This window comes from Cnephaeus nilssonii (assembly GCF_951640355.1).
Source record: "Cnephaeus nilssonii genome assembly, chromosome: X".
NCBI lineage: Eukaryota > Metazoa > Chordata > Mammalia > Chiroptera > Vespertilionidae > Cnephaeus > Cnephaeus nilssonii.
This window is the reverse complement of record NC_137071.1, coordinates 127,955,615-127,976,650: the sequence shown is the minus strand read 5'-3', so window position 1 is coordinate 127,976,650 and position 21,036 is coordinate 127,955,615. Positions and strand designations below refer to the sequence as shown.

Sequence of the window (21,036 nt, the reverse complement as noted above, 5' to 3'; positions counted from 1 at the left end):
CCAATGGGTTAAATCTGAAAAGAAACACTAAAATTAATTATTCAAAGAGTGTATACATTAAGACACCTTTATTGCTCTTATCAAGGGAATTTCAAACCTTTTCACAAAATTTTCAAATCTGTGACCAAATACGTATTTCTCAGAAAAACCACAATATCACAATACTATTGCCTCAACTTATATGTCTTTGAAATTTTCCATAATAAAAAATTTTCTTAAAGTCATCCATCCAGCCCAACCAGTCTGACTCAGTGGTTGAGCATTGATTCCCTGTCAAGGTACATGCCCGGGTTGTGGGCTTGATCCCCAGTTGGGGGCATGCAGGAGGCAGCTGATCAATGATTCTCCTCTCATCATTGATATTTCTCTCTCCTTCCTTCCTCTTTGAAAAATCAATAAAAATATATTACATAAAAAAAGAAATTCCCATCTGCAAACTCTTTGGGAACCCCGATTGAGTTCAGGACCTTGCTTCCATTGTTGACAATGAGTCCTGACGTCACTCTGCACACAATCCCTACCTCACACCCCACCCCACAGAGTCCACAGGAACCCGTGATCCAACTCTCAACATGAACCTCAGCCTGGAACTTACCTGGAAAATCCTTTCCTGGACCTGTGGGAGGCACCTGTCCTGAACCCCTGCATTAAGTCCAGACCTCATCCTATACAAGCACCTACAGCCTCACCCAGCATAGGACCCCCTGCCCAGACACTGGAAACACTCTCCTGACCCTGTATAGGAGCCCTGATGTGACTCTCTCTCTCTCTGACAGCCTTGTTCTGTAAGCCTTGCCCTCACCTTGTACAGGAGCCACTGTCCTGACTGTGGCTCGTGGCTACCACATGAAACAGCGTAGCTCTGGGGAGTCTACAGAATCCTAAAGCAGTCATTGCTGTAGGCTCATCAACCCTGTCCCCCTTTCTTCCTGACTCACTCCCTTTCCCAGCCTCCCTTACAATGACAGGTGGACATGTGACAGTTCTTATCAATGGAGTGAGCAGAGTAGCATACACAATTTCCAGGCCTGGCCCATAGGAACCTCTCATGGGCCCTGGCTGGTGTGATCAGTGGTTAGAGCATGGGCTTGTGCACCGATCCTCAGCCCTAGTCATGGCACATGCAGGCAGCTGCTGAACTGGCTTTCCTGGCAGGGTTCCATGCTAGTGGGGTTGCCATGGAGACCCTTAGCTAGGGTAGAACCCAACAAAGAGGCCATCTTGGAAATGGCCGGAAGCCTTCACGAGGCTATGTGGACCACATTGTCTACGTATGTGCAGGCCTGGGAATGTACATCCCCAGACGGCCACATCAGGAATGAATGTTGTAAGTAGGTGGGGGTGGCCCTAGTTGTTGAGTGGCCCATGGGGCTCCACACAGTTAAGCTCAAAGCCCATTGGGAAATGGCTGCAGGTGACTGCAGCTGCCAGGGTGACCAGTGGGGCTCAGATCCAGGAGTCCCTCAGGGCCAGCAGCTGTCTGGCAACCTATGGGAAGGTGGGAAGGGGGGAAGGTTGGCCACCATGCTGGGGCTGTTGGGCACCACTGCACCCTGAAAGCAGGATGGCGTCAGACCTTCTGTCCCCTTCTTTCTTCCTTCCCATACCCACCCTCTCAACAGGCTTCCAGGTGAACCCATGTCTCCGCTGTATGGAGGGGACCCCAGGGGGCTCACCATACACCAGCTGGGCCTATGGCAACACTGGGGTCTACCCTCCCTCCACTGTGTGCCCCACCCGGGAGGACGCCCCGCCTCAGGTCTCAGAAGATTCCTATGCGAGAGGCACCTTCCTAGAGACCTTAACAGCACAGCAACCGAGTCCGGACCTGCTGACACTGGGACCTGCAGTGCCTTCCTCCATCCCTGTCCCCAGCAGTGCCTCCGGGGCTCCCGACTTTCCTAGGAGCTTCTTTCCTCCTACCGGAAGCCCCCCCAATGCAACGGCCTATTCCTCCCCCAATCTTCATGGAACCCTGCCCCTGACCACCTGTGGTGAGGTTCCCCAAAAGGGAGAGGGGGGTTGAGGTGGGGGGGGGGAGTCCAAGGCAAAGTTGGGCTGAGCCTGGTCCCTCTTCCCCCCTGTCCACCTCTCCAGAGGCCATGGAGTGTGAGTACTGCAGAGCGACGGCCACTCCGCAGTGGTACCTGTGCAATGCCGATGATCAGACGATGAATAGGCAGAACAGGCCCAAAAAGCGCCCGGTAAGACCCCAGGCCTGCCTCCCCTCACCCAGGTACTGCTCTCTGTCCTCACACTCTACGAGAACCCAGATCCCCCCTCCCTGCCCCATCCACTCAGGGACCCAGCTCTGTACAGGAGTGTCTACCCCCAGCCCACCCTCAGGCTGCAAGCAGGCACGCCGTCCACTCCCTGTACAGCAGTCTTCATACTTGGCTGCACACTGGGACCACCGTGGGGCCCTCCCTAGATGTGTTGATTTACTTGGTCTGGGGCGCTGCCTGGGCATCAGGATTGGTTCCGACTCCCCAAGTGAGTCCAATGTCCGCCAACATTGAGAACCACTGATGCAGTCCCCCACACCATCTGGAAAGCCCCGGGACAGGAGGCATGTCCTCGCCCCTTAGAGAACCCTCAGTCTACGCCTTGTCCAGGAAGCCCTGCCTTCACCCTGACCCTCACCTCCTGGGTCCTCCACCCACCCACACCCAGTGCATTGACCCTCACATTCTTGCTGCCCCCAGATCGTCAGCAAGCAGGCAGGTGCCCAGTGCACCAACTGCCAGACAACCACCACAACACTGTGGCGGATGAATGCCAATGGAGATCCTGTGTGCAATGCCTGCGGACTCTACTACAAATTACACCAGGTGTGCCCTGCCTCTTGGAGCCTCCCCCTGCTCCCTCATCCCACTAACCCTGCCTTCCTTCTCCTTTTCCTTTCCTGTATTCTTCCTATCTCCCTTCCCTCTCTTCTTCATTCCCTTCCTCTCTTCTCCTTGTTATTCTCCTCCCTCCTCCTTCCCCCTCCTCCCTCTCTTCTCTGCACCTCCATCTCCTCCCTGCCTTTCTTTTCCCTCCTGCTCCCTTCTCTCTCCTCCATTTCTCATCTCCTTCCTCCTCCTGTCCAGCCATCAGCTAGTCCTATAGCTAGAGGCTCCCCCAGCCTTTCCCCAGCTTAGGGCCTCACAAGCTCATGATTCCTTGGGGCACTATTTGTGCCACAGCTGGGGCCTGCTCCCCTAGTCCTTGACCCAGTTCCCTACTCTTAAGGAGTGGGGTGGAAAGGGTGTTGACACAGAAGCAAAAGTCTGAGGTTGGGGACCACTCATGGCCTCCCTTTTGTCAGGCGAACCGACCAGTGACCTTGTGGAATGATGTTGTAAAGACTAGAAAGCGCAAGGCATCACAGAAAAAAAAGAAGCCAGCGTCAAGTCTGGGAGGCACAGGACCAGCTGATGCACCAGCCAGTGGCTTCATGGTGGTGGCTGGGGGCAGCGATGGTGGGAATTCTAGGGAAGTGGCCTCAGGCTTGGCATTGGGCCCGCCTGGCACTGCCCATCTCTACCAAGGCCTGGGCCCCGAGGTGCTGTCAGGGCCTGTCAGCCCCTTCATGCCTTTCCCCGGGCCCCTGTTGGGTTCACCCACAGGCTCCTTCCCCACAGGCCCCATGCCTCCCACCACCAGCAGCACTGTGGAGGCGCCACTCAACCAATGAGGCCACAGAGCATGGCCAGCAGTAGAGCCAGCAGTCTCTACAACCCACCCTCTGGGCCCCCCAAACCTTTTTGTCTGCATTGTCAAAGATTTGTGAAATAAAGGACCCATGTCCTGAGGTTGGAGGTGTGGGTCTGAGTGGGACTGAATAAAGAGCCGTGGTAGGGGGGGTGCAGCGGTGCCTGTGGTTCTCTGGGGATGGCGTGAGGCTGGGAGAGACAGCACCCGTGACCCTTCAGGATAGTGGGTTGTGATGTGCAAGTATAACAGTGCATGTGAAACCGCTTGTGACAGCAACCAGGGTGTATGATATGGCGTGTACATGCACACGTCATGGGAAGAGACAGTGTATGGTGGCTGATTGCTCTGTGAGATGGTGACCATGGGGGTGAGGTTGTGAGAGATGGTGGCCTGACACCAGGCGACTGTGAGGAACGGGGCACAAGTGACTGTGTGAGAGGACGTGGGGGTAAGTGTGTAACGGGGTGTGCGGAGGCAACATGTGAGGTTGTGCTCATGTGACTGTGCACCACGCAGGGTGGTTCTGAGACGGTGTACCAGGCACAGCATGTGTACCAGGCTCAGCATTGGATAAACAAACATTTCTGGAATGCTGAGCAGGGACTGTGTAGACGGTATGTGGAGACCTAGCAGCGTGTCAGGAGGGCTTTTTGGGTCTGGTAAGGGCAGTGCTTGTGCGACAGCATGTGTATGTGAGCGTATCCCATGTCATGTGCCCTGTCACGGTGCCTCTGAGTGGCTGACAGCGTGAGCAGCTCTGTACACGTGTTTGTGGAGGCATCCTATCTAACAAAGAGTGAATATGCTAATTGACCATCACTCCGTCACAAAGATGGCTGTACCCACAGCTGAGGCCAAGTTCCCATAAGGAGCCTTAACAAGCAATCAGCAGGGACCTGAGGCTGTGCCCTCCCCACCCCCTGTGGGTCTTCACAGGGGACCTCATGCTCTGTCCCGCACCCGACAGGGCTTGACAGGGGACCTCAAGGTGCACTGCCTGTCCTGGTGCTGGGCTAGGAGACCTGAGGCTGCTCCCCTTGCCTCAGCGCCAGGCCAGGGGACTTCAGGCCATGTCCCCCACCAGGTGGGGCTTGACAGGGGACTTCAAGCCCCGCCCCCCACCCCAGCACCAGGCCGGGGGACCTTAGACTGCACCACCCACCCAGGGGTATGCTTGACAGGGGACCTCAGGCCGCGCCTCCCGCCCTGGCACCCAGCTGGGGGACCTCAGGTGGTGACCCCCGCCCTGGCACCAGGCCAGGGGACCTGAGGCCATGCCCCCGCCCGGTGGGGCTTGATGGGGGACCTCAAGGTGCACTTCCCATCCTGGTCCTGGGCTAGGTGACCTCAGGCTGCTCCCCCCACCCCAGCGCCAGGCAGGGGGACCTCAGGCTGCACCCCCCACCAGGTGGGGCTTGACAGGAAACTTCAGGCCGTGCCCCCCACCCTGGCACGGGGACCTCAGGCCGCACCCTCCGCCCCAGCACCAGGCCAGGGGACCTGAGGCTGTGACACCCTGCCTGGCGGGGCTTGACAGGCACCTCAAGGGGCACCCCCAGTGCTGGGTCGGGAAACTCAGGCCACACCCCCCGCCCAGCAGGGCTTGACAGGGGACCTGAGGCTGCACCCCCCTGCCGGTGGGACTTGACAGGGGACCTGAGGCTGCACCCCCCTGCCGGTGGGACTTGACGGGGGACCTGAGGCTGTGCCCCCCTCCCGGTGCTGGGTCGGGGGACCTGAAGCTGCGCCCCCCCCCACCGGGCAGGGCTTGACGGGGGACCTCAGGCCATGCCCCCCACCCAGTGGGGCTTGACAGGGAATCTCAGGCCATGTCCACCACCTGGCGGGGCTTGACGGCGGACTTCAAGGCACACCCCCGCCCCGGTCTTGGCTGGGGGACCTCAGGTCACACCCCCCATCCTGGCACTGGGCCAAGGGATCGAAGCTATGTCCCCTGCCCAGCGGGGCTTGACAAGGGTGGGACTGGCCAGATCTGGATCTAGCCCAATGCAGGGGGCCGGGTCTGGGTCTCATGCAATTTTGAGGTGCATGTGGGTGGGCGGGGACTTGACTCTGGGTCCCATGGTGTGCCCCAGACTCTGATAGGAGGAAGGTTTTCATATACATTTTACTAATTTTCTTTCATCTCTGACACTTCTATTATAGAGAAAGGGCAAATAGCAATATTAAATTATTTCCTCTAATTAATCCCCTTTTAATGTGCACGAATTTCGTGCACTAGACCACTAGTCAAATATATAGTTTCAGTCTGTAAGCTAGGGACCCACCTCCAAGGGACAGAAGACATGTTCAGGACAGGAATGGGAGGGAAGAGTGGGGCTGGAATGGCAGCCAGCAAGAAGGGCAGAAGGCCAGTCTGAGACCCTGGGGTTGTCCATGGGCCCTCCTGTCCCTCATCTCTTATCTCTCTCAGCGCCGCTCGGCCTGCAGCCCTGTGGGAAATGGTAGAGGAGGAGGGGGGAGATTAGGAGACAAAATAATCTCTAGGGGGGACATTTAGACCCCACAGGTGGGGAGCTCCCCACAGTGCCAACTCCCTCCTCAACACACCTACCCACCTGGGTGAACTGCTCCCCCTAAAGTGGAATCTGTTCTCCCATGGAACACACCCTCACATCGGACATGCACGGAGTCAGGTGGCATCCTAACCCAGAGAGGTTAAGGGGCTCTCCCAGGGCCACACAGCTGGTGGCACAGGGCTGAGCCAGGCTCCGGGGCTTAGCCTCCACACCGCCCAGAGGCTCCTAACCCCAAGCAGCACCGTTTCCTGAGTGCTCCCTGTGCTCCACAACAGCTGGAAGGCTCAGCTGCTTTCATTCGTGAACACCTGAAAAAACACTCTAGTCCAGCCAGTGTGGCTCAGTGGTTGAGCACAGACCCATGAACCAAGAGGTCACTGGTTTGATTCCCACTCAGGACACATGTTCAGGTTGTGCGTCGCATCCCCAGTGTGGGGCGTGCAGGAGGCAGCCGATCCATGATTCTCTCTCATCATTGATATTTCTATCTCTCCCTCTCCCTTCCTCTCTGAAATCAATAAAAATGTATTTTTAAAAAAGTTATTTACCCAACATGAAACTTTAAAGCACTGATTCCAGCAGTTTTCTCCCCCATGCTCAACATCCCCCTAACATGTAACTCAACAGATCTAAGAGTTAGGTAACTCTCAGTCCACCCTGTAAACATTGTTTCTCTTCCCCATTTCCTGTTCCTGTGAGAACCAGATACCTGTGAGTCATCCCTTTTTCATTTATCCCCAAGGCAGTCATCTAGTTCTGCAGAGGAGCAACCATTCTTCTAACACAAACTCTTTTTAACAGCCTTCTAGCCTCCCTGCACCCATTCCACTCCTCAGCAGCCAACCTCAAAACCACAAAAAGAACAGTAATTCTAAAATAAACATATCTGCCTAGCTTAAAGTCTGCCAGCTGAGGCAGGATAGTTAGATGTTAGGAGAATTTTTGACAAGTGGGAAAAGGGAAACTGAGGCAAATGGTTAGCAAATAGGGCCAAACAAGTCAAGCAATTTACAGCCATCTAGTAAATCCCAAGATCTTATCTTCCCTAACCAAGGACACTTGAGAGCAAACAGCTTACACCTCTGCTCCCTAACCAGAGAGTAAATAAGTTAAATCACCTGGTCAAGGAGATAGATAACAGAGACCCAATTAGTGCCCAGCCAAACGCAAGAAAGAACAAATGAAGTCAGGGGAACAAATAACAAAAGACCCAATTAGACCAAACAAATCCAAGATAGATGCAAAGCTGGCCAGAAAATGACCCTGGTGTCTCTATGAACTCATTTTGGTGCATCAACATATTAAAGAACACACCTGGAAAACTGATGAATATTCTGCTGAAACCCTCCTCTGAGACCTCCCCTGAGATTCTCAGCTGCAAAAGAAAGATAAAAGCCTTCAAGACAAAGGATACCAGCCTGGGTCTCCCTCTGGAGCAAGCCCATGCCATATCTCAGGGGTGAACTTTTTATTCACTTTCTCCTAAACTCTCACTGTCCTCAGCTTTAATAAACACACTCTTAAAATCACTTGGACTTGTGTTGTGAAATCTTTCCTGCACTACACACACAGTACAGGCTGACCTGAGGCAGACTCAGGTCCAGTCCCCATCCAGTGACACAGTGACTCCTTACAATTCATAGGACAAGAGCCTCCACTCCTCAACAAAGCACGACCTGTTGATTTCTTTGTGTTTATAAGGTCCTGAGGTTTTCCTTAATACCATCTTAGTGAATGGAGCTAATTTTCTGACTAGTGAGCAGCATGCCCAGTTCACATCTGATGTCCACAGTCACCGTAGGTAGGGGATCAACCAGCCGTGACTGGAAAGTTCAGGTCACCAGTCAGCCAGCACCTTCTCAGTTTCAGAAGAATGCCAAGGCCTACCTGACTGCCCCCACAGGAGAAGGGACCCAAGGCTCATATATGGGGTGTCCCAAAAAATGTATACACACTGTAACAGCTGATAGCTCAATTTTGAAAATGAAACCCATTTTAATAAACACCGCCTTTGTAACTATTCAAAGTGTGTGTATACATTTTGGGGGGGACACATTCACGGCGGCTGGCTGGCTGAATAAGCAAAATGTGGCCACAAAAAGGAATTTGCATCTGTGAGACTGATCTATTTAAGGCTATTGCTCAAATCCAATCAACTGGCCACCTAAGCAAAGGAGTCCAAAGAGAGATTAACCATGAAAGGAAGAGAAATTAAGCCAGGAGAAAGGACATACTTTCTGTTCAGAATAACAAAGAGGGACATATCACCTTCATTAAAGGTACTCACAATAGGTGAACAAAATAAAAGGGGGAGTGTTTGGAGAATATGCCAGCCACTGGAAAGTAGAACCCAAGATAGTCTTTTTCCACCACCATGGACTAGGTTGTCTATTTCTTCCTTCCACGTGCCTCTCAGTCACTCAGTCCCAAACTATAGCTTTTGTTTGCAGAGAGATAAAAAATGTCTCCCTGAATCAAAGTACTGACACCAAGTAACACTGAACAGAACAAACAGTAGTAACCTAGGATCGGTAAGAGCAATCCATTTAATGACAGCATACACAATTGGAATCTCACCAGGTTACACATTCAACAAGTATTTATTGAGCAGTTTACCACATGCCAGGCACTGGGAATACAGTGGTCAACAGAGTGAGAAAAATCCTAATCGTAATGCACATTCTAGTAGGGGAAACAACAATTTAAAAAAAAGATATATAGTCCTGGCCAGATGACTCAGTTGGTTGGAGCATCATCCTGTACACCAAAAGGCTGCAGCTTCGATTCCCAGTCAGGGCACATACCTAGGTTGCAGGTTTGAACCCCAGTTGGGATGAATATGAGAGGCAGCCAATTGATGTGTCTCTCTCTCTCTCTCTCTCTCTCTCTCTCTCTCTCTCTCTCTCTCATCTCTCCATTCCTCTCTCTCTAAAAATCAATAAAAAGATACCCTTGTGTAAGGATTTAAAAAAAGATAAATAAATTACATAATACTTTAGAAGTACTATGGATGAAAATAAAGGAGGGAGGAGCACAGGTAGTGTTGTGTGTTGTGGAAGGTCCTGGATTAGGACAATGGTGCAATATTACAGAGCAAGAAAAGAGGTTTCAATGAAAAGAAAATGTGATAAACCATCATAAATACAGCAGGTTCCCTGCTCATCTTCTTGCCATTATATTCTCTGCCAGTAATTTTTTCCATGTTTTTAAAAACAAAATCTCCACATCTTGATTACTTAAACTAACAAAAACCAATGTTCATCTCATCATGTGACAAATATGTGTTGAGAACCCATTCTATGTATCAGGCCCTGTAAAGCACTAACCCTACCACATAAAGTGCACAGTGGTTCCTATCCCCTGAGAATCCATAATCCAATTAAAGGTAAAATTGTAGAAAAGAAAAAAATAAGCACTGGTAGAGAGTCTAGTGATCATCCTTTTACTTGTATTACAGCAGTGGGAGCTCACAGTTCTCATTGAGTCATCCGGCAGTCGAATGCTGTGTGGGCAGGGAGGTCACCTCACAATCTAGAGGGGTGCAGACAGCAATCTAATGTAACAGAAAGGAAAGATCCGCTGCAAAATGCACCGTGAATAAGTTGAATATAGTGATTAAGATACGAATGAGGCAAAAGAACAAAGAGAAGTAAAAGAAGACACCAACACTTTGGATACCATTTACAGAAGTGAGAATGTCCAGTGGCCAAGCTGGCATTAAAAACGGAAGGTGCTATGTCTAAACTGATTTCACAGCGAAGTACCTTCAGGGGGAAATAGCTCAAACGATGAGACCATTTGCTTCCAAGAAAGAGAACGGGACAAATTCCTGTCCACGGACAAAGGGAGGCCTATTTTTCAGTTGTCTTCTCCTGGAACTTTTGAATTCTGTACTAGTGCATGTACTAGTATTATCTTATTACAAAAATAATTTTTCAAAGTAGCGGGTTTCAGGACTGTATTGTAGAAATTACATACAGGACAGGACATAAAGACCTGTAAGCCAGCTATGTAAAAATGATACCTGAAACCACAGATCAGAGAGTAAAAGAAAGTTATCAGAACAAGGACTACATGATCTCACTCATTTATGGAATATAATGAACAACATATACTTATGAACAAAAACAGTTCCAGAGACAGAGAAACATCAATCAGACCATCAAACCTCAGAGGGAAAGTAGGGGAGGGTGGGAGTAAGGGGGAGAGATCAACCAAAGGACTTGTATGCATGCATATAAGCCTAACCAATGGACACAGACACCAGGGGGCTGAGGGCATGAGTGGGAGGATGGGGGGGATAATGGGGGAATAAGGACACATATGTAACACCTTAATCAATAAAAAAATTTTTTTAAAAGAACAAGGACTGGCCCCTCCCCATTTAAGCAAGCTGAGTGAAAACAGGGACAACTGGGCAGTCAGAAAAACCTCCTACATGACAGGAAGAACCCCATTCAAAAATACTACTAAAAGTATCCTGGAATGCACCTGGAATAGGGGAGCAGATATGAGGACCCCAACAGATTTAAAGGCAAGAGAATGAAGGTTGTCTTCAGAGTAAGGCAGCAAAATTGCCATATGTTAGATATAATTGGCATTTGTGGGAGTAAACTAGGGGATTAGCTGTTTGTGCGCCCTAAAGAGCCTGGGAATCCCCAAACTGCAAGTGACCCACCTGGAATGCACCTGAAATTCATTTGGGGGAAATCCAGTCCACTCAATGGTAACCAGTTTGGGAAAAAAATACTATGAAAAAAAGAGGAAGAAATGCAAACCCCCAAAAGTCAGATGGTGAGATCATCCATACAGCCACTGGCTTAATTGACATAGAACCTTCCCTGGCCAACAGTGGGAAAAATACAAGGCTATCCCTACCAAGGAGATGGACCCATCAACCTTTTCTAGTCTATATATGAGCATATCATAAGCGATTGCCTCTGTTCTTATTCTGTCATAAGTAACCTTCTGATGACAACCCGGGATTCCCTGCTGCTTGTCTACACAGAGAAGATACTCTGCTCTGCTTCAACTTACATCTGGTGTGCTTCAAGCCAACTCTCTTCTCCTACATCTGTGGTCGGCAAACTGCGCCTCTCGAGCCACATGCGGCTCTTTGGTCCCTTGAGTGTGGCTCTTCCACAAAATACCATGGCCTGGGCGAGTCTATTTTGAAGAAGTGGCGTTAGAAGAAGTTTAAGTTTAAAAAATTTGGCTCTCAAAAGAAATTTCAATCGTTGTACTGTTGATATTTGGCTCTGTTGACTAATGAGTTTTCCGACCACTGTCCTACATTAATAAAGTGGCACTGTGTTTGAGGTTTGGGCTCTCTGAACCTGATTAACATGAGCCTAGTCCTGACCACTCAGGCTGCTGACAACTTCAGCTTATGGTCCGGCAATGTCATTGTCTACACTCTGGGCCCAGGTACATGCTAACTATGTGGCTCTTGTAGCCTGCAAGCCTTTTCCTGGCAGCATTTGTGCTACAGGCCTTAACATAAAACTGCAAAAGTGTCTGTTTTCCCAGTTCTGTTTCACAGCTCACCCCTGAAATGACAATTATGGCTGTATCCTCCAGGTCTGTTTTAAGGTTGACAGAGAGTACCAATGTTCTCTGCTAATCTAGTCACTTCAAACAGGGGTATAAATCACTGTTAAAAGCCATCAAAAAACACCTTGGCATAAAGCAATCACAAAAATCTCAAACATACGGACTCTTTATCATTCATTACTGACTTAACAGTCCTACTTGGCCTTGGCCGACTGAGCACTACACACAGAAGAGAGAAAATCTCTTATGGCTTAGGGCATAAAGGGCAATCTGTATTCTTCCCCTCCCAGTCCCATTCCCTCCCTTCTGCCTCTACTACAACCATCACTCATTGTAGTCTATATCCAGTCCAAGGTTTAGTAAATATACATATCCAAAAATATATAATATTCTTTTGCTTCTTGTAACTTACATAAATAGTATCATATAGAATTAGGAAACAGGTTTAGTTGCTGGAACAAAGACCAAAATAATAGTGGCTTAAACAAGACAGGAGTTTATACTTCTCTCAGGTGAGAGTCAGAGCATAAATATTCCTAAGACAACATGGTGGTCCCCCTGTCTTACTGGTCTACCAACCTCAGGGTGTTGGCCTCACCATCAGGCTCACATTTCAGGGAGAGAGAATTAAGAGCAGGACAAGGAAAGGCTCTTCCCTTCCCTTTATGAGGACAGCCTCTCTTACACCCACTGGCCACCACCTGGTCACATGGTCACATATAGCTGCAAGAGAGGCTAGAAAAGAAAGTTTTCTTTCTAGGAAACCATTTCTCCTTCTAAAATTCAATAACTAAGGAAGAAATAGAAAGCAGATACTGAGGGACAAGTAGCATTCTCTGCTATATTTACTGGATGTATTTTGCTGCATCTCCCTTTTTTTAATATTATGTTTTTGAGAGTTACCCATGTTCAAAACATATAATTTCATGCATGTTCATTGCTGTTAACTTATACATTGTACATCTTATAAGAGCTAATGTGACATATCTGTTTCAGAATTTAGAATCTAAATTCTAAATGTGATGTATGTAAATATAGTGTATAGCCTGGTAGGTGTGGCTCAGTGATTAAGCATCAACCCATGAACCAAGAGATCACTGGTTCAATTCCCAGTCAGGGCACATGCCCAGGTTTTGGGCTCAAAACCCAGTAGGAGGCATGCAGAAGGCATCCGATCAATGATTCTCTTCGGTGTTTCTTTTCCTTTTTTAAAAAGATATATATTTTTATTGATTTCAGAGAGGAAGGGAGAGGAAGGAAGAGAAAGAAACATCAATGATGAGAATCACTGATCGGCTGCCTCCTGAGCCACCTCCCCACCCCCCGGGATCAAGCCGCAACCCAGGCATGTGCCCTTGACCGGAATTGAACCCGGGACCCTTCAGTCCATAGGCTGACGCTCTATCCACTGAGCCCAATCAGCTAGGGGTCTCTTCAGTGTTTCTATCTCTCTCTCCCTCTCCCTTCCTCTCTGTCTCTAAAATCAATAAAAACCTACGAAGTAAATAAATAAAGCGTATATTTATAAAGTGTTTGGAAATGTGATGTCAATTAAATGCTAAACTATATGGATCAGTCTCAGATACAGTCTGGTTGTTTTATAAAGCCTTTACAGTAGTACCCTACAGCAAGCCAATTAAAATAGAAACTGATAATACTAAACTATATAGAAGAGGAATTAAATGGTCCTTGACTTTCTGTTACGGTATGCAGTCAAGCATGACATGGATGGTGTCCTGGGTTTCGTGGCAATTGAAACAAAAAGAAAAACACTGTGTTCCATTTGATTTGCATCATTTTGATAAAGGGAAATAAATAAGTTAAGAGAAATTAAATGTTTGCTTAATCCTAATTCTAAAACAAACCTGACATGTGACCCCTTATGAAGGCTCAATTAACAAAAAAGGATAACATCTTTAACAACCACTTATACAGAAAATGCACAAGGTTTCTCCAGGAAAATGTTTTCTTGGTTGATCCTTAACAAGTAGAGAATTTAACATTAAAAATTTATCTGCAGCCCAGCCAGGGTGGTTCAGTGGTTGAGTGTCAACCTATGAACCAGGAGATCACAGTTGGATTCCCGGTCAGGGCACATGCCCAGGATGTGGGCTTGGTCCCCAGTGTGGGGTGTGCAGGAGACAGCCAATCAATGATTCTCTCTCACCATTGATGTTTCTATCTCTCTCTCCCTCTCCCTTCCTCTCTGAAATCAATTTTTAAAAATGTATCTGCAGAGGATCATGTTAGTGTTCCAGGTTCATGTCGACGTGGATTCCTATCCAGGAGGGAACATCTATGAGGACCTGTCCACTCAGGAAAGGCCAATTCTGCCCAGAGCCTGGTCACTTCCCTTTGGTGTGGTACTTTGGAAGCCATATTATTAGTGACTCTAGCATAATAAGGGGATTTTTCTCTCTCCTATAATTAACTCAAGGTTTCAAACCATTTTGAAGAAGTGAAAAGATACTGGTTATTTCTGTGGACCTTTTTTTCCATGACTGTGAAACATCCAAATATAGTATCTTTCTTTTAACTTTTACTCATATTCAGAATTATTTTTTCTAAACCACAGTTAAAATATATTACCCCGATGTTGTTTGCTTCTAAGTAATTTGGCCCAAACAGAAAAAGTATATTTCAGTATGTTAAGATATAATAGCTTCAAATCAATCAGTGCAGGATAAGAAATACTTATTGAATACCCACTTTATGTATACTACATGTTTTACTTACAACATTATCTCTTCATTTTCAACATAACTTTATGAGCTAGGGATTATTAATGCTACTTTATCATTAAGAAAATCAGATCTCCTAATAACTTGCTTATTTCCAGTTAAGCAGTCAAATATCCTTGAAATTTGCTTACTATTTATTTTTATTAGAATCTTATTTTTAACTTTTTGAAATTCTTACTTTTACAAAAATAGAACCTAGAAATAATTTATACTGTGGCTAATCCCCAATCATTCCTGAAATAAATTGAGTCCACATAGATGAACAGATTAAAAGGCTGTGGTACATTTACACAATGGAATACTATGCAGCTGTAAAAAAAGAAGGATCTCTGCTGAAACCGGTTTGGCTCAGTGGATAGAGCATCAGCCTGCGGACTGAAGGGTCCCAGGTTTGATTCCGGTCAAGGGCATGTACCTTGGTTGCGGGCACATCCCCAGTGGAGGGTGTGCAGGAGGCAGCTGATAGATGATTCTCTCTCATCGATGTTTCTAACTCTCTATCTCTCTCCCTTCCTCTCTGTAAAAAATCAATAAAATATATTTTTTTAAAAAGAAGAAGAATCTTTTACCCTTTAAGACAGCAAGGATGGACCTGGCGAGTATTATGCTAAGCAAAATAAGCCAATCAGAGAAAGTCAAGTATCATATGATCGCACTTACATGTGAAATCTAATGAACAAAATAAAGTGATGAACAAAAATGATCCAAAGACATTGAGGCATGGAACAGACTGATGAGTCTCAGAGGTGAGGGAATGGGAAGAGATTAACCAGAGAATTTCTATTCATATATAAATAGCCCATGGACAGACAATAGTGTGGGGAAGGCATGAGTAGGGGAAGGGAGAGGGTTAGAGGGGGCAAATGGGGGGGAAGGACATCTGTAATACTTTCAACAATAAATTTTTAAAACCCTAAAAAAAATTAAGATATGCATTTTTTTCCTAAAAAAAAAAAAAAGCTGGTTTCAAGGAGAAAAGGAGAGATTAGCATATATAGTCAATGGAAGAAAAAACACGGGGGGAAAAAAAGATTGCTAAGTTAGATTTTAAAATACTAATTTCTATGGTCTGAACGTTTGTGTTCCCCCCCAAAATTCATATGTTGAAAGCCTAACCCCAAAGCAGATGGTAAGAGATGGAACCTTTGGAAAGTACTTAATTCACAAAGATGGAACCCTCATAAATCAGATTAGTACTTTATAAAAGAGGTTCCAGACAGATCTCTAGCCCCTTCTGCCATGTGAAAATACAACAAAAACAAAACAAACAAAAGAATAAGTTGACTGAATAGGTTTTTCTCTGTAATGGCTAAAGTGCAGCTATTGCCTGAAAATGGTCACAATCCTACATAATAAAGAGGTAATATGCAAATTGACCATCATTTCAACACACAAGATGGCCACCCCCACATGGACACAAGATGGCCGCCACAAGATGGCCGGCAGGGGATGGCAGTTGGGAGGGACCAGGCCTGCAAGGGAGGGCAGTTGGGGGGGACCAGGCCTACAGGTGAGGGCAGTTGGGGGCAACCAGGCTGGCAGGGGAGGGCAGTTAGGGGCAATCGGGCCAGCAGGGGAGCAGTTAGGTGTAAATCAGGCTGGCAGGGGAGTGGTTAGGGGGTGATCAGGCTGGCAGGCAGAAGCAGTTAGGGGCAATCAGGCAGGCAGGTAGGCGAGCAGTTGGGAGCCAACAGTCCTGTATTGTGAGAGGGATGTCCGACTGCCCGTTTAGGCCTGATCCCGCAGTTGGACATCCCCTGAGGGGTCCAGATTGGAGAGGGTGCTGGCTGGGCTGAGGGACACCCCCCCACACACACACATGCATGAATTTCATGCACCGGGCCTGTAGTATTTTAATAACTATGATATTATTCATTGCTCCTCCAATTCAAATGAGTCCAGTGATACAAGATTAAGTTATGGATCTAATAAAATTTTTGGTTAATTAAGAATGACAAATGTGATATATAGTGTATTTTTCAGCCTTGAAAAGTCTTTGCGCACACATTACTTAATTTTTTTCCCTAATGCATGCATTAGTCTTCTTTTATAAGTCAAGATACTGGAATCTAGAGATAGTAAATGATCTGCTCAAGTACCAATAGGTACTGAAAGAGTGAAGCAGCAACTCAGACCCGAGATTTCTGACTCCTGAACGAGTGCTCACATATATAGAACTGGATGCACAATACATTTTAAAGTGGCTAACTGACAAAGCGAATGTTTGCAGACCCTTAGAGGGCTCTGCCGTCCTGTAACATATGGTAAAGATATGCTTTTTTGTAAGAGTCCCTAAGCTTATAGCAAATGAAAATCAAACAAAAAAGGACTCCCTATTGCCTGCATTACTCAGCCACTAGATGCTGAGAGCCCTGAGATGACTAAGGCAGGATCCCACTCTGTAAGATAAGAAGCTCTAGCACAGAGCAGAAGTGCTGCAGTAGAAACAAGTGCTAAGGGAGCACGGAGGAGGGGAAGTAATTACCTTGCCCAAATATGCTTTCAAACTCCCCACTGACTCATCTAAAAGAACATTTGAAATAACAACTGTGAGGATCTAAGCCTATCTATCATGAAGGCACTCACTGTTCTGGTTCAAAATATCCAGCAGCAGCAGCAAATTGGAGGTCTAACTGGTTTATACCCAAACAGGAAGCAATGATTCTGATCATCAACAGGCAAATAATTCTCAACTCTCTTCAAGACCCTATTTGGAGCTATTTTGATAATAATTTAGTTTTTCTTCATTCCTTTTTCCTTTTTTTTTTTTTTTGGTCTGAATCCAGTTTCTTGCTGTTGGTGAAAGGGAAAGCACCCTGTCCAAAAGTCAGTTGGCTTCTAGATAAAGCCAGAAATCTGACCAAAAGGGTAGGGCTGCCTAGGACAAATCAAAACAAAAACACTAGACCTGGTCCTCTATCCTGCACATCCGGTCACATGAGTTATGCCAACATGCACTCACCAGAATAATCTAATTGCATTTCACCAAAGAAATAATGAAATAATTGGAAGGGGCCATCACATTCTTGAACATTGCAGACAGGAGCTATGTCATAAAAAGCAAAGTTGCAATTGCAGTCTATATTCCTGGGAAATACTCGAATGGTGCTTCAAGTCCTATAAATGGACATATATGTTATAGACATTCATTACACAAGGGGTCAAGTGAATAGAAATCTCAGTACCACAAAAATTGCCCTAATATTTCTTTTGGTAATTGTGATTATGTTTGGGTAATAAATTGTTACCTTAAAGTCATTAAGAAAAAATACTCTTCAAGGAAATCTAAGCAGTCCTTTCCTCAAATCTATATATATCAAAACCTAAGCAACCATTACAACTGAACAGCCAGAACGACTGAACAACCAGTCACTATGATGTGCACTGACCACCAGGGGGCAGACGCTCAATGCAGGAGCTGCCCCCTGGTGGTCAGTGCACTCCCACAGCAGAAGCACCGCTCAGCCAGAAGCTGGGCTCATGGCTGGTGAGCTCAGCTGTGGTGGCAGCAGCAGCAGACACAGCAGGGCCAGGATGAGCGGCAGCAGAGCGGCACCTGGCCCCAGCTGGGGCTCCTTCCCAGCCGCCTGCTGCTTCAACACTGCTACATCCCTTGTGGGGAATGTCGAACTGCCAGGTTTCAAGCCTGGCCTGCAGGGATCAGGCCAAAACCCAGCAGTCTGACATCCCCTGAGGGTCCCGGATTGCAAGAGGGCACAGGCCAGGCTGAGGGACCCCACCTGTGCATGAATCCATGCACTGGGACTCTAGTATCCTAATAAATATTGATGTAGGATCATCCAAAACCTTCATTCTCCTTAGAAACATACTTTAAATACTTATCCAACTGATGAGTTAAAGTAAACACATAAATCCAATTAGAACATCAATGAGCACAATATGAAAACGGACAGAAGCCCAGCCAGTGTGGCTCAGTGGTTGAGTGTTGACCTATGAACCAGGAGGTCACGGTTGAATTCCAGGTCAGGGCACATGCCCGGGTTGCAGGCTCGATTCCCAGTAGAGGGCGTGCAGGAGGCAGCCGATCCATGATTCTCTCTCATCATTGATGTTTCTATTTCTCTGTCCCTCTCCCTTCCTCTCTGAAATCAATAAAAATATTTTTAAAGAAATAAAAAGGACAGAAGAAAAGCCATAATCAACCAAAAAAAGTTACCTGAAGAAAACCATTCAAAATAAGCTTAAAATTTTGCACTTTTGGCTGACAAGAGCAAAATGGAAAGCATGACAATAAACATGAGTTTCATATTCTAGCCTAAGCCTTCATATATCAAAAATGTATTTCATTGCTCCTGTGCTCTAAGAAGAATCTGTCACAGGGTTCTTGTGGAAATTGGGAGGAGGGGAACCACTCATATCAACAATAACTTTAACATTTTTCTCCAAAATGCCAAGGCATTCCACATAAAAGTAGGCCTCAGAGAAAACTAAAGACATAATGTTAGTTTGTTTCTATAAGGGCAATCCTGGGGGTAAAATATTGGAGGGCAAAATAATATGATCCAATCTGTCATTTCCTGATCTTTTTGACTGAAATTATTTTTTGAAGAATTAATAATATATTCTTTAAGAACATTTCTTTCTCAAATACCAACATTTTCAGCCAACCTTCTGACAGGAGCTGGATGAATAACCAACACGACTAAGGTCATTACTGAGAACCTCAATAGCTGGTCATTTAAAAGCTCTATAAGCTTTGGTTCCAGGTGTGTCGGTTATAAAGATGTTTGTTATTAAATAAATCAAAGCCCTAGCTGGTTTGGCTCAGTGGACAGAGAGTCGGCCTGCAGACTGAAAGGTCTCAGGTTCAATTCCAGTCAAGGGCACATGCCTGGGTTGCAGCTTGATCGCTGGGGGGGAGGCAGGAGGCAGCCGATCAGTGATTCTCTCTCTTCTCATCATTGATGTTTCTTTCTCTTTCTCCCTCTCCCTACCTCTCTGAAATCAATAAAAATATATATTTTTTTAAATCAAAGATCCTGATATGTATATTCTTGCCTGCTGAAGAGAAGTTCTAAAATCACAAACAAGAGTTTCCTCAGAAAGCATTTGAGCAATTACTTGATTCAAGCACAAAAATGTGGTACCACTGAGCAGGCACCTCATCACACCCACATCCTGTCTTTTCCCAGTCCTGACAACTGTGATTATCTTTGTGATCCGATTTGAAGATATAATTTGATTGAACTGAGTTGTTCATACAAAATTCCAGAAAATAATTTTATCCTTAATAGAGTTTAATATAAAAGTCTGATTAGATTCAACAGCTCTAATAGATAAGGCTCTTTCTACTTCTGAAGTTAAGTCATTTATGATATCTGCCAAGAGACTTTATTAATAATTCTCCAGAATGGTAGAGAACACAATGTGTCTCCACTTTACCATTCTAATCATCCAGGAGAAGAGTGGAATTTTCAAAGAGGCAAATAGTTCTCCTCGGTCATGTTACCCTGGATAGAAATCAAAACTGCAAGAGAACAGGAGACAAGGGAAATGGCACACTCAGCCGCTGGTTCCTCTAGCTTCCAAAGCTAGGAGCAAATAATTCTCTTTTTAAAAATTCATCCTTCCAAGAAGTAAATACATTTGCTTTGAAATTCAATTTCCTGTAGAGTCATCTTCAGATGCTGCACAGTTTTAAATTAGTGCAATTATCACAACCTAGCCTGGCTTCTAAAGTAATGGCCCAGGACTGAACAGAGACCCTCCCTCCATGCTTCCCCACCAAAGGCTATGGAGACTCTCAGGCAACCAATCATTGACCAATCGCGAACCACGCAATCAAGGACCATGCCTTTACAGACCTTATGGTCTAGTGCAGGTAGGGAAGAGTAGCCAAATAAGTTTTTTAAAAAGAGATGATGATGTATTGTGGTAAATGTGTAAGTGAAGGCCGTTGGTAACATTCATCAGCAAGAGGCATTTTTTGTTACATTTTGCTTCCCACATCCCCAATCAACATATAACTTCATAGTTTGAACTATTAATTGTACAAACACTAGAATAAACATGGGTTTTCTATTCTAGCCTAAGTGTTGATTAGCCAAAAAACCAATTTTGATATCCTGTTCAAGGAAAACTTGTCTCTGTTTTTTGGTGGGTGGTGGGTGGGGTGGGGACTAGATACCAGGAACAACAATAGCCTTAATTTTACTTTGCCCTAAAATTCAAAGGTGTCCCACACATAAGTAGTCTATGAATATGGGTTTCAAAACAAACATAAAGCCTTAACTTAGTTTCATTATGTTTTAGAACTGTCCCTACCTTAATGTCTAAACAACTATTTAAGTCCTCCTAATAAGGGAGAAATGCCTATTTGTTTATGGCTTTTGTAAATATAAATACAGTGACCTATGGCTCTTTTATTTTTTTAATATTTATTGTTGAGAATATTACAGATATCCCCCTTCTCTCCCCCATTGAGCCCCTCCTCCTGGTTCCCGCTCCATCTCAGGCCTTCACCTCACTATTGTCTGTGTATC

At 46.1% G+C, this 21,036-nt stretch overlaps 2 protein-coding genes across 2 annotated transcripts in view; one reads left to right on the top strand and one right to left on the bottom strand.

Moving 5' to 3' along the window:
* The window catches only part of SLC9A7 (solute carrier family 9 member A7), a 118,112-nt gene that overhangs the window by 69,613 nt on the left and 27,463 nt on the right, over window positions 1-21,036 (bottom strand). The window lies entirely within an intron of this gene.
* LOC307096061 (erythroid transcription factor-like) lies at window positions 1,565-3,679 on the top strand (the record flags this gene model as incomplete). The annotated part of the gene is made up of 4 exons (XM_079765640.1): window positions 1,565-1,994; window positions 2,098-2,204; window positions 2,706-2,831; window positions 3,311-3,679. 4 exons carry the CDS (start codon window positions 1,565-1,567, stop codon window positions 3,677-3,679), a joined length of 1,032 nt encoding a protein of 343 aa, XP_079621766.1.